Below are 14,212 nucleotides of genomic sequence, written 5' to 3' on the forward strand. Positions count from 1 at the left end.
GATTCTCCCTTTGGTTTTCTAATCATTTGACAAAATAAAAGTACTTCTTCAACAAAAGCAGATTAATTCAGAGGTTTTCTGTATGCAGGGTCCTCTTGCCTAGCTCCCAAGAGAGAGTTTGGCTCCAAAATGAATCAGTCATGCAATAAAACAGGAATGACCGCAGCATATGCCTCTGCTGTCATGGAAACCTGGGGGCAGGGTGGGGGGGGCAGTCAAACCAAGAGAGGGCGTTCCTGTCCTGCTCCTTTATTGGGGTAGACAATAGCTGAATGGGTTATTGATGACATTTATCTTGCATCCTTTTAGTCATCATGCGCAAGAGACAGATAACATTGAGAAATGAATTGTACCATTGCTCCAAAGGACATTGCTTCAATTCAAAGCTGTTGGCTGCCCTCCATCAAAAACAATTAAAATTATATAGCTTTACAATCCTGCATTATTGAAAAATCTGCTCCTTCAAAAAAAGAGTTTAATAAATGAAAAGTTAAAGATTTGAAACAGCTTTAGAGTTTAATCAAAATTAAACTATTTCTATTTATCCATTTCACACAAACATCTTTGTAATTACCACAAGTTTGTTAATAACCTCATTCTTCATAACAGTTATAATTAAGAAAAATCAGCAACTTAATTGCTGTTTAAACAAAGCAATGGCAAATGTAACACTTAAATCTGCCAATTAACCACGTTCTCAGCTGCGCCTTGAAATTTAACATTCAGCACCAAAATATGAAAGTTCAAAGGCTTCACGTTTATATTTCTTACTTTAATTATTAATGTGTAAATTATCTCATCAACCCCAATATAGTTCTCTTTGCAACGATGCGAGAATCTGCTATGCCTCCAGCATGAGTTAGCAGGTAACCAACCCCTTATGCTGTGCCGCAAGGGCACGAGCAGTAAATCTTGATTTTTCTTCCCTTCTTTCATTTTAATATAAGGAACATAGGATCCTCCCCAAAATCCTTCCTCCCTTCCCCTTAAGGTCCTTCTTGCCTCTTTCCAAGGTATGCCTTTAAGAGCAGAATTTTCCTGTTGGCGTGCGGGGACGGACCCGCACGCAAGCTCATAAAATGACGTGAGGCGAGCATCCGACGTCACCGCGCGCCATTGCGATATTTCGTTGGGCGGGCACGTGATGACATCCGATGCGTGCCCGCCATTAATTAATGGGCCACTTAAGGCCCTGGAGGCGCCAATTGACTGCGATTTTTCGGCGCCCGTGCGATCTTCCGGTCGGCACACAGGTGCATTGGGCAGGCAGCTAGGACACATTTGTATAAACCTCATCCACGGGCGGGTTAAGAGAGCTCCGTGGGGTTATGAGTGTGCTCTGTCAAACATTGATGTTTCAAAGTTACTGATACTTAACTGTGTGATCTGAAATACTTCAAAATGCATACCTGCTGCTTGGTCTGGACTCACAACCTTCAGGTCAGCACTCTGCAATGAGGAATCTTTTTTGGGCCTGCATGTTTCAGGAAGCCTTCCCTTAGCCTGGGAATGGGAGCTGAACTCTCCACTGGATGCACCTCCTATGAGGAGGAAGGGAGGGCTAGAAAGGGAAGGAAGCCAGGAGTGCACATTCAGCCTCCAGGGGAGCCACCTTTGGGAGGTCAGGTGCAGGCACAAGGGGCGCAGGGCCAAGAGGTAGTCCAAGGCGGAAGGGGCCACAGAAGACGCCACTATCCTGCTGCCAGGGTTTACAGGCAGCGAAGCAACTACCTCAATATGTCTGAGGTGCAGTGCCGAAGGAGGCTCCGTCTCTCAAGGGAGATAGTCGACTCTATCTGTCAGATGATTGGGTTTGAGATCTCCGCGAACTGTGCAGGTGGACAACCCATGCCAGTGGCTTTAAAGGTCACAGCTGCCCTCAACCTCTATGCCTCTGGCTCCTTCCAGGGGTCGGTGGGTGATCTTTGCGGTGTCTCCTAATCAGCTGTCCACTCTTGTGTCAAGCAGATTACAGACACTCTGTTCAGGCGTGCATTGACCTTCATCCACTTCCGTTGGGACCAGGCAAGCCAGACACAGCGAGCCAGAGGCTTCGCATCCATTGCTGGCTTCCCCCGCATCCAGGGTGCAATAGACTGTACACATGTGGCCATCAAGGTGCCAGCAGGTGAGCCCGGTGCCATCGCCAACAGGAAGGGCTTCCACTCCATGAACGTGCAGATAGTGTGTGATCACAGGATGCTGATTCTACAAGTCTGTGCAAGGTACCCAGGCAGCTCCCACGACGCCTACATCCTGAGACACTCCCAGGTGCCGGGGCTCTTCAGTGCTCCAGCCCGGCTGGATGGATGGCTGCTGGGTGACAAGGGCTATCCCCTCAGAAGGTGGCTCATGACGCCTCTCCGCCATCCAAGAACAGAAGCTGAGCAGCGGTACAATAGGAGCCACGTTTCCACAAGGGCTGTGGTAGAGAGAACCATTGATCTTCTCAAGATGTGTTTCCGATGCCTGGACTGCTCAGGGGGCGCAATCCAGCACACCCCAGATCATGTCTCGCTGATAGTGGGTGCATGCTGCGCTCTCCACAATCTTGCACTGGAAAGGGGGGACACAGTGGACGATGAAGATGTAGACGCAGTGGATGCGGCTGCACATGGTGAGTCCAGCAGTGAGCCCGAGGATGAGCACGCACAGGGAAATGCTGAGGGGGTAGACACTGACCCGGGCATACTCCAGTGACGCAGGGGCACCCAGGAAGCTTTAATCCAATGAACCTTCAGCTAGCACACCGCATATGGACCTCCAGGACAAGCCTGGGCTGTATGCTCCATATTCGAGACCTAAGTGCAAAATCTGCCTGGTTAGGAACATTAACTAAGGTCCTTGTTAATCAAGCTGAATGTCCCACAAAGCACACATTACATTATTGGAAACCATCCACCTGCAGAACTAAAGAGGCAACCTCAGCCATGGTGACATGTCTGAATTTAATATTGCAACCAAAGAAACTTAATGAAACAAAATGAAAAAGGTGTTAAAAATCACACCAATTCATAAAGACCTCATCTCGGGCCAACACAAAAGCACCAGTGATAAACCCGTGGTATGCCTAAGGTGCCTTATGTTTACGTTTTCAGGTGCTATGCCTTGGTGCCGACCCCTCGCTGGGAGTAGCACCTGAGACAGCCTGCTGACTCTACTGCCCTGTTGGCCTCGATGACCTTGGCGGTCGTCCTCTGGCCTGTGGAGCCTGTGCTGGCCCGGCCCGGGAGGGAGCTGCCAGATCCACAGCTGACACCTCCCCAGTCATTGCAGCCTCACCAGGTGCAACGGTCACTGGAAGAGAGGCGGAGGAGCTGCCGCCCTCATCTGGAGCACCCTGAGACGTGCCCACAGAGACGACAGGGAGCTGCTGCGCCGATGTGAGTTCGCTTCGGGCCTCCCTGCTCACCGTGGATGGATGGGCACCAAGCTGGGAAACTTAGTACCCACACCATCTCCCACACTTAACAGCTGAGGTCAATGCCGATGTGAGGGCTTGCTGGTCCGAGTGCATCCTCAGGAAGTCCTGATGGGTCTCCTGGAGGAGCCTCTCCACGAGAGTCACCAGTCTCTCCATGGACGATGCATGGCACTCGGACATGAGGCTCATTGCTTCAGTGATAGTCCGCGTAGACTCCTCCACCATGGACACCAAGGCAAGCATAACCTCATGTATCTCCCCCAGATGCTCCCACACACCTGGCTGCATTTCCTGCAGCTGCTGCGTCGCGGACAACTCCAGAGGCACATCATCAGGCACCGACTTAGACTGTGCCTGGTCCCCTGCAGTCCTTCAACTGCTGGCACCATGGGCACTCTCTGTCTCTGCCAGCTCCTCCAGCGACTGTGAAGTGCCCTCAACGCTGTTCCCCGGGACACTAGTCGATGTTCTAATTCCCACCGAATTGCTAGCATCTGTGTTGGTGCCTGCCTGGCAGAGATGGTGAGACTTCAGGGCCCTCAGGTGTGAGAGGGGGCATCTGCTGGTCCTCCTCCCGGCCCTGCTCCGCTGATGCTGAAAGGAAGAACAAGGACATTGGATTAGTTAACGTGGAGACAATGTCAATGTGCATCCCTGTCCCCTGGATCATTATGCGCTCATCCTTCCATAAGCAATGGTCAAGCAATGTTGCAAACTTCAATCACTGAACGTTCAGCACTGCCATGGCTGTTGGGAGAACAATGCTGACCTCACTGCTGGGCAAACATACCTGCCCGTGGCACTCCAGCCTCACCAACACCAGTGGACCTACGCGCATGGCGCCTCTCCAAATCTAAAGCCTCCTGCTTGAAGCAACTGAGAATCGCTAACTGTGCCGGTCCACTGCCAATTCTCACCTGCTCGGCTGCATTATATGCATTCTTCTCCTGAAAAGGAGAGAAGAGCATTGATTAGTGCAACTTGTACCTGGACTCTCTTCGTGGACGGCCCACCTCAACCACAGTGGGACATATCAGGGCTCCAGTGTCTCCTCACCCCGCTGCTGCCAAACACTCACACAAAGATGCTAGGCCTGTCCGCCTCCCCGCCCCCCTTGGCCAAATGTTGCCTACATCACATTAGGCACCACACGGTCTAACCTTCCATAGCAAGGAGGCGCAGGCACGTGGAGCGCAGAGGGCAGCAGATCGATCGTTGCCACGCCACCTTGGAGCTCCCCACCCAGCTTTTCATTACCTTGACTTTGACATGTGCTGGAGTTCCAGCACTGCGCTTAGGTGCAGATCCTCCAGGTTGCCCCCAAAACAGTAATGTGGGTCACAGTGTACCACATGCTGCGGGGGCAGAACCCACCTCTTCACCACCCTCTCAGGGTGACCTTGGCATGAGCAATATCTGCTGGCCGCCCAGAGAAGGACACATGCTGTCAATGATTCAATGCAGTCTCTACACTCAGACTTGTGGGGTGGGTGGGGGATGGGGCGCCAGGGGGGGTAAGCCGACCTGCTGGGTTAAGGGACCAATGCCAACATGGTACTCACCGTTCCTGAGCGCAACAGGTCGTTGAAGCGCTTGCGGCACTGGGCCCAGGTGCGCCGCACCACGTCGCAGGAGCTCACCACCTCCGTCACCACCTCCGCCACCTCATCCCAGGCACGTTTGGTCATGTGGGGGGGGCCTTCTTCTCCCGTCCTGGGGTACGAGGAACTCCCGCCATGCTGCCACCTCCTCGAGGAGGGCAGCAAGGCAATCATCGGAAAAACGAGGGGCACAGTGCCCCCCTGCCCTACCCTCCTGCTCCCCAGCAGCGCTCTGGGAGAGCCCTTCCACTGGCCCTGATTCGCAGCCTTTGAAAGGCTGCAGAAACTTTTTAAAGCAGGCCGCCGGGTCACCGTTGGGCCCAGTGGTCTTTGCAATCCCGCCGCCGCCCGCCCACTCCTGCTGTCCTCGGGAGCCCCGATGGTGGCGCAGACCCGATTGCGAGCGGCGATCGGTTTCACGCCCACGCCCACTCCCACCAGCCAGAAAATTCTGCCCTAAGAATAACATCTAATCCGTCACCATCTCACTCAGGTGGTTATTTTTCTTATATGTGTACATGTGCTTGGGCAGCGATGGCATGTCATTTGACCATGGAAGCTGAATTGTCTTGGGGTTTTTCCCACTCCTCTCAGTTTGTGCACCTAAATGGGGTTTCTGATGCAATTCTGCCAAAGTTCCAGTGCCAGATCAGGAGCAGCTCTGAGGAAATCTACCCTGCATGTTGTCCATTTTGGCCATGCCTAATTCTGTTCTCAGTTATCATCCACACATACTCACATTATAGCAGACAGTGATGAGGAGTAAGGACCCTTGAGGGTTTTTCCCTTCTATAGAAAAGGCTACTTAGCAATCAAAGTTGAGACTGTCAACACTTAAGGGCAGCTGAGTCAGATGGGTGATGGAAAGGGGATAAAGGGAAGTGGATTGAATCAGGGGCTTTTAAAAACCAGCTCAGAAGTGTCATTAAAAGGAGTGTGGGATTCACATTCCATACTAGTATGTCAAGATGCAAAATAATATGTTGCAGGGAGATCAAAATTAAAAAGTAGCAATGCCAACACTACAATCTACATACAGGTTAAACTTTACTATCCTGCACTAAGTAGCTCTCAGTACTTGCTGAAGATTGATGGAGAATGAAATTATTATTCCATGAAGTCTGTCCTACTTGTATATTCTTGATTATCTCTTGTACTTTAATGTTAAATAACTCTTCCATGAAATCTATTCTGCTCACAATATGCGCATGTAATCACGGAGGAATCATAACAAGTAGGCTACATACTTTTAACTTGGAGGAGTTATTTCATGCTACACTGGATCAACACACTGCAAAGCTTAATGTTTCAGCCAAATGAAAAGAAAGCTCTGTGATCCAGTAGAAGTCAACAACTTCAATAAGTGACTATTCTTCATATGCTAGGAGCCAAATCCTAGATTTTCTACTATTGATGCTGTTTAGACACGAATTCCTAGTTGAAGGTTTTTACACTGTCTCAAATTGCGATGTACCAAATTTTTCAAGATCAGCTCATTAATATAACCTTGGGTGCACATTTGGACAGGTGCAGGCAGCAGTCTCGCGGTTGGAGTTATAGAAAATTGAGTGAGCAAAATTTTTAAGTGTGACATGAACCCATTAGCAGCTTTTGCCAAGCCTGTAAGGAGAGGTGACCGAGAAGTGACAAGTAAAATGGACAGGCCAGGAAACCCAAGGTGCTGTTTGATGGTTGCTAAAGTGTGGGTGGGCACCGCGTGAGATACTTGCGAGGAGAGTGACGCTCTCTGCCTTTATGTGGGGCCATCTCCAAAGCCAGCATGGTTTTTGCTTGCAAAGAGGTGGAGTCGAGTTTCAGGTCACAGCTGATCATTATTGTTGGTGTCTGATCCATCCCTATGCCACGTAATATTTGCAGGTGTCATTGCAGCAGGTGGCACCTGCTGAGTCTGAGTCTGGCTTCACAGTGTATTCCCAAGGTATGGGTTAGCAATTTATGGTGATGGTTTTCAATGATTGTTGCCAAATAGGTCTGCCAAGATAAGAAGAAATTGGTATTTCTACTGACCCAAATATTATTTTGATGCCTTTAAAGACCATGACTGGTGAGTACCGGATCCACACATGGCATAGAGCAAGAAATGACTAGCAAGGGATCACTGGAAGCAGCCCTGACTTGCTTCTCATTTATCACGGTCTCAGACTTGAGCTTTCCTCGAACAAGACAGCAGGTACTCTCTCAACATTCTCCAATTGCCACATGTGGTACCCATTGCAGTCCCTTTGAGAGTGGTAATCACAGCCACTTCGTCTTCCACTCCAATTGGCCTGTCCACCCAGCATGGCAGTTTGGAGCACAGCTCACCCATCTCCATCCCCTCCTGCTCACCCCACCCAGGCTCTGCTAGTGGAACAATAATCACCATCCTACTCTGCATTTCACTCCAGAATACCCATTCACATGCATCTATTGCCTATTGTGGATAATTTCACTGAAAACCTGATTATGACTCAAACATGGATTACCAGAGGCAACACTTTGCCCCTATTGTCACCTCACTTAGCTTTATTTTCCGTCAGCTCCCCTTCCCAAACCTCTGTGGCTGCTGGCCCTACTCCTCTGACACCTTCTCCTCTCTTGAACAACTCACCCCATTCTATGCTTTTTGCCTCACCTTCAAAATACTCATTATTTACCTCCTCTCCAAGGCCCATGCCAAGATGTTCTTGATATGTCCTCTCTCTCTTTCTTCCATCTGCACCAAGCAACATATCATCCTTAACGTTACAGGATGTTCTGTTCTGATGAAAAGGCTATTGATCTGAAACATTAACTCTGTTTCTCTCCACAGGTACTGCCTGACCTGCTGACTATTCCCGGTACTTTTTTTTTTTGTTTTCTTTAATTGCAGATTTCCAGCAACTGCAGTATTTTGCTTTTGTAACTCATCATCCTTGGTGATTTCAGTCTTTATCCTGGCTCCCTTTACTCCTTCTTCAAAATTCATCACCATGGCCTCATTTAACATTCTATAGCGAGAACAGTAATAGAGAACATGCACTAGGGTTGGAGGGAGACAGAATATTTTATGCATATTCTGTCCACGGATCTAAATGATCAGGGGAGGTGGTGAGAACTTCTTTTGTTCACTATTTATAGCAAAATTGTAAATGCATTGTTACATGGGTAAAACATGGCTAAACTACAAATAGCGAACAGACGAAATCTCCTCTGTGAAGGTGAACTAAATCGAACAAATTATCTCGTCACATTTTTGCAAGCTTTTGCTCTTAAACAAAAACAATACTATGTTGGCTCCCACAGCATCCACCATCTCCCAGCTCCCCTTATCTAATCACTATAGTATGATCTGACAAAGAGAAATGAAGAATGCAGTAAAATTATTTTGCTAGGCTATCAGGTAGATGGGAAAAACAACCTGCTTGCTCAATGGCAGATGTGCAGAAGATTACAAGTTACAGCACGTTTGAAATTCAGCGCATTTTAGGTTAATATTTTAAACTCCAGTCAAAGGGAAACGTATTTAAAACTTACCAAACACTGTTCTGGCAGGGACAGATTCTCGGTTCAGCCAAAAAGACATCTGGGACAAGATAACAGTCATAATGCAGGGGAGATAGGTTTGGATGACAAAATAACCAATTTTTCTCTTCAGATGGAAATGTGCCGTCATTATTACATATTCACCTGTGACAAACAAAGGGGAGAAACAAAAGAAAGAAATCACGGATGTAGAGAGTCAAGTCAGCATTAAGAATAGGATTATTTCTAAATTCATTTGTTAACATGTGTTTGACATAAGAACAGCAACTTTCATCAATCACATTATGTATTAATTGAACCTATTCTCTTCAAAGACACTACATTGTGTTTTTTTATTGACCATTGATGGCAATCAAAATTAATTCATTACTCATCCGTATCACATGTACATGCCCTGCCATGGATTTCTGAATAGTACTTATTACTTGCTTTACTTGTGAGGTCAAGTGATTGCATTAACAATGGAGGGACACTAGATTAAACAATGTTCATTTTCCCAGGGCAAAAGGTTGATACGTCAATTGCTGCAGAAGTGGCCTCAGTTTGCAGTCGTGTGCATTTTTGTTCTTATTTGGAGTCCAAGAAGCTTGAGATTAGTATGAAGCAGGCATATTAGTAAGGTGCACCATACACTAGAGTTTGCTTAGCCTCTGGTGCCATTAGTGTGGACAGGGGGAGTGAGTGCAGACAGCTGTTTTCTCAATCCTAAATTCTCATTGGTTAAAAGAGATTTACTGGTTGCCTGAGGAGGACACGCTACTCGCTCAATAGCAGGTCCATATCAAAATTGCATCAAGAGAGCTTTCACCTTCAGTCAAACAGATGAGATACCCCTGCCTGTCTGCCCCTTCCTTTCGCATTTAGCTCCTGACTCCCTGTTTTTCAGCAGAGAAACAGGCGGCCACCAGTTGAAAAATCTCCAAAAGAGGTGCTATCAATATGTCCATGTTTCCACTTGTCTAGTTCTTAGGGATGTAGGATAATTCTACATAATTGGTACACTCTTATTTTACTTTAGAATTCTGACATATTTCTGGCGCTAGGGTTAGCATTTTGGTTACCAAAAGTATGATCAACTACATTTTAACTCAAGTTATTATTCAACTAAGAAGATGTACAACTAATATGGATGTTTAACTTGTTCAGACAATGGGCTGGTAATTAAGTTAAGACCTGAATATCTTTGTAGAAAAAAAATTCTGAACAGCACTTGGTGGAGCTTTGAGATGAGATATCACAATGATTTGCCTTGGAGTCAACATCTGAAGGTTGGTGCATGACCATAGTGGTGCTCAAAGTGGCCCAAAACAAAAAGCAGCTATGTTGATCATCGGACCAAGGAGGTCTCACTGCTAATATCCCTGAGTTACATGGAGGAGGAAGCAGTGTAGTCAGATGCCTGATAAACAGGCCAATCTGCCTGGTTAATTCAATCCATTCAAATTTATAGTATGATATGAGAATGCAACATCACTGTGAAATCTGTGGACGCTGGTTTGCATAGCAGCACAGGCATGTTTGGTGTCCAGAGATGCTCTCTGCTCTTGTGCCCTGCCCTCAAAATGTGCAGCCTTTGGGGAGCTAAGAAACACTTGACTCCAGAAGCTGGGCATCCCGTCATCTTTTTCAACCTCAACAAATGATGGTCACTTCCTTTGGTCAATTGGGCATATGGTAAGGCATCCTCATCCTTCAATCTCCCAGCTCTTTTGCCTACTCTAGAATATTAGCCACCCCTTTCATCTTCCTGCTTAGTCAAGATGAAGATCCTTTCCTTTAAATGAGCAGCTTCGATTTGGGGTAGGAATGAATCACCTGTGTAAATATGAAAATATGATTTAATAATGCATGACTTTGCACTTTAATCCGAGAAAGCTTCTTATTAAAAAAATACATGTATGAAATTATAATTTTACTTAAAGAGATGACAGAATACAAATTAAGTGAATAATGAGCATTACATGCTATTTAATTTATAGTGGTCATCCAGACATTAGCATAAGGGTTAACATTTTTTCACAATAAGCAATATTTCAGAAAATTAAATACTTACTAGAATTCATAAATGTTCTCCCTTGCTCATGAAATGGAAAATAGCCACTTTGGTATCTGCAGCAACCCATACCTTAACCCCATCTTTGAAATTCTCCAAAGACCTTCATTGTAAGTCAGCTTTGCCCTGATTTCTTCACACTTCCATAACACACTTGTATTTTGATACTGAGTCAGACTACTGGGTCAATTTTAGCTCAGATATTTCAACATCTTGGCAACAGCTTCTTAATCCTGTTACAATTATGAGGTTTATAAATTGGTTTTGTTTTGTGACTGTGTCTTTAATTTAAGGTAAAATGATGGGGGACCCATTCTGAAATCTGCCTGGCAGCAAACCTGGGTGGCTTGATTGTTAAGGATTGAAGGGGACTCAGGTTGTTTTACTGGGAAGATGGTGCCCAAGTGTTTACACTTAGAGACAATGGCATCAGCTTGTGTGCTAACAGTGGCTAGAATGTGAGTCTCCAAAGTCTAAGAAAAGTGTTAAAAATATCAGGTTGTAAACAGTTGGCCTTTAAAACTTCCAAGATAAAAGAGAGTGGCCAAGATAGCAAACCAGTATTTCTACCTGGATACAAGACCTGTGTTATTATGGTGCCATGGAGATGGGCTTTGAGAGGGAAAAGGTACCCCTGAAAACTCTCAGTGTCAAACTGGCAGTGTCCAGGAGAGGGAGAACAGATATAGGCAGCTGTGTTTCACCTTGCAGGAATGCAGATGGGAGCTTGTGCTCGGATTGGAAAGATCAAATTCATGAGGACTTTAAATGAGGCTGGAAGATTCACCTAGCTTGCACTGGAAGAGGAATCTCCAGGGGAAATCCTCACTTTGAAAGACAATTTTGAGATTAAAAGTTACCCAGTTTTCGCTGCACAGCCCTTCGCTTTGTACCTTAAAAACTCTTTGGGAGCAAGATTCTGACTCAGATTTATCAGAAGATAACTGGAAGTCTATTCTCTCTCATGTACATTCCTCACCTATGTGTACAAGACATGAGTTGCTACAATTTAAAATCTTACGTCGTACCCATCTATCCAAGGTGAAATTATCTAAGATGTACCCAAATTTTGATCCAGCCTGTGGTAAATGCCATACTGCCCCAGCCTCTCTAATTCATATGTACTGGTCTTGGCCTAAATTGGCTTTGTTTTGGACAAAAATTTTTACATCACTCTCACATATTTTCAGTAGCAACATTGAACCCTCTGCTATTACAGTACACTTTGGAGTGCAACCAAATGGTATCCCTCTTACAAAAATTCAGACTGATGCACTTGCCTTTTCAACATTATTGGCTAGGCGTATTATTCTATTAAATTGGAAACAGGCTTCTTTTACTAGTTGGATACTGATTATGCAGAATCTTAAACTTGAGAAAATAAACGTACGCTATCAGCGGCTCCACTGATGGATTTTATATAGCTTGGCAACCTGTCTTACTTTGAGGAACTAAAGTTCTCTACTTTCATATAACTGACCCTAATTAGGTTGTATGCATTATGTCAGGTGAAACTATATCTGACCCATGATTGCTGGTGATTTTCTTATTATGTATTTTTGGGGGGGGGTGGTGGGGAGGGTTTTTTTTCTTTCTTTCCCCTTTCTTCTTCTTCTTCCTCCTACTTCTCTTTTTTCCCCTTCTCTTTCTCTTCCAAATGTAAGTGTATTGAATTATTTCTGCACTGTAAGCATTTTTTGTATGGTTACTCATTATGACTGTTGTTAATTTTTCTTTAAAGAATTTTTAAAAAGTTACCCAGGCTGAGAAAGGAAATTAACAGAAGCAAACCATTGGAATCACCTTGGACTGGTTCCAGGAAAATTTAATGTCTACTTAAAGGACAGGGTAAAGTAAATTTGTGAATTGTGTTTCTTCAGTTGTGCAAAAAATGGAAAAGTTCCATTTTGTATTTGAAATATCAGTTGCCTACAAAAGTAATGTTTACTCAACAGTGCTTTTTATCTTGTCTCACAGTGAAGTCTTAAAACGTGAAATCTTGTCACCTTGTCTTTTCAGCTATTAATGGGAAGTTCGAATTTCTTTCTTTTTAAAAAAATTCAGCCTCTACGGAAATTGCAACACTCCATAATTTCCTCTTCCCTTTTAATTAATTCTATTGTTGAAATATGACATTCCAATAAACACAGCTTGTAGAGGATGCTTTAGCAAGATGTGACATCCATTCTGCCTTGCTTGTTTCCAATGGAGAACAAAACGCTGGGGTTACCAAGGGTCAAATTCATCAGCTCTGATTGATAACCCAGGTATCTTGTATTATAATTAACAAGAGGTACCTTAGGTCATCATCTGGAGTAAATCAAAAATGGAACATTTGTATTTTAGGAATTGAGCAGTAACATGTGATTATCACACATCTACTGCCCAAGCAGGTTGAACTGGATAACAACTTGAAAGTTTAAATCCTGTGAGAGTTGTATTAAATTATGAATCGGAGTAATTTTAGATGAGTACCCTAACTCATTTTATACCACAAGAGAAGAATGTGTTAATAATGTACCAATGCAGTAGGGCTAGTAAATTATTAAACAGATACTTATAGAACATCATTGGTTCTGAATGGAAAACTAAACCGTATTTATCAATAGGCAAAAAATATTCACACACCAGGGAAGCCCTAGGATCAATTTCTGGGATGTGTTGGACTCAGCGAGTCACAACGAGGAACCATAATTGGTCTCAAAGCTAAGGAGTGGGAAATTATCCAGGGATTCCCATTTCTGGTTGCTTTCCAAGGACCCCCCACTGGAAATGTGCATGAGAGCACATACTGGGTGAGGACAGGGCTGAATCAATGCCTTTGGGTGGGGCTGGGGGGACATTGGTTTAAAAATGGTAAGCAAATAGTTACACTATTATGGGATGCATATCAATGTATGTAGTGAAGCGTATACATGGAGAACAGGCAATGCACCCAATGTCAATTTAAAAGCAGCACATATCGGTGAAAAATATTAGCAGTCGCTTGCTGGGAACACATACCTGTCCTGGTTTCTATATCCAGTCGCCCTACTCTTCAATGCCGCAAGATGGACCATTCCACTGCATTCACAGAGTCACTTTCGACTCCAATTCACGCATATTTGCAAATTGGTTAACCTAGTTTCTTGTCCGGCAAGCAGCAAGTTACGAGTTAATTGTAAGATTTCTTTTCATGAGACCTGAGATACACGGGAACTTCACCCTGATGTATTTGGGAGCCAGCCAAAGGGTGGATTTTAACAAGGAGCTCCAAGCATCTACAAAGAGGACGTGTCCCCACTCCAGAATAATGTTTATTTTTTGACACTTCGGTTGGTGTATTGTACAGAGTACCAACTTCTAAAATTGCAACTAGAGCGTATAATAAATCATACTGCAATATGCGCCAAACGAGCTGTCAAATATGTCGCTAACATTGCCACTAAATCACTATGTCACCAGTAAGTTAAGCTTTGCACCAGAACAGAGGTAAAGAAGGGTTTTTTAAAAACTGCTATTTAACTCTTTCTGCAAATTCAGTAGCTATTTTTTTTTAAATGGGTCATCCCGGGTCAGACTGTGTAAGTACTTTGGCTTGCATTGTGCCCGCGTCCCCAGCTCCTGATC

General features: G+C 44.9%; 1 protein-coding gene across 1 annotated transcript in view; it reads right to left on the minus strand.

Moving 5' to 3' along the window:
- The window catches only part of gabra5 (gamma-aminobutyric acid type A receptor subunit alpha5), a 92,014-nt gene that overhangs the window by 16,362 nt on the left and 61,440 nt on the right, over positions 1–14,212 (minus strand). Inside the window, exon 7 of the mRNA XM_078546117.1 lies at positions 8,542–8,694. Within this exon, the coding sequence (XP_078402243.1) occupies positions 8,542–8,694 (153 nt within the window). The remainder of the gene's footprint in view (positions 1–8,541; positions 8,695–14,212) is intronic.

Source organism: Cetorhinus maximus, chromosome 7 (genome assembly GCF_964194155.1).
Source record: "Cetorhinus maximus chromosome 7, sCetMax3.hap1.1, whole genome shotgun sequence".
Taxonomy (NCBI): Eukaryota; Metazoa; Chordata; class Chondrichthyes; order Lamniformes; family Cetorhinidae; genus Cetorhinus; species Cetorhinus maximus.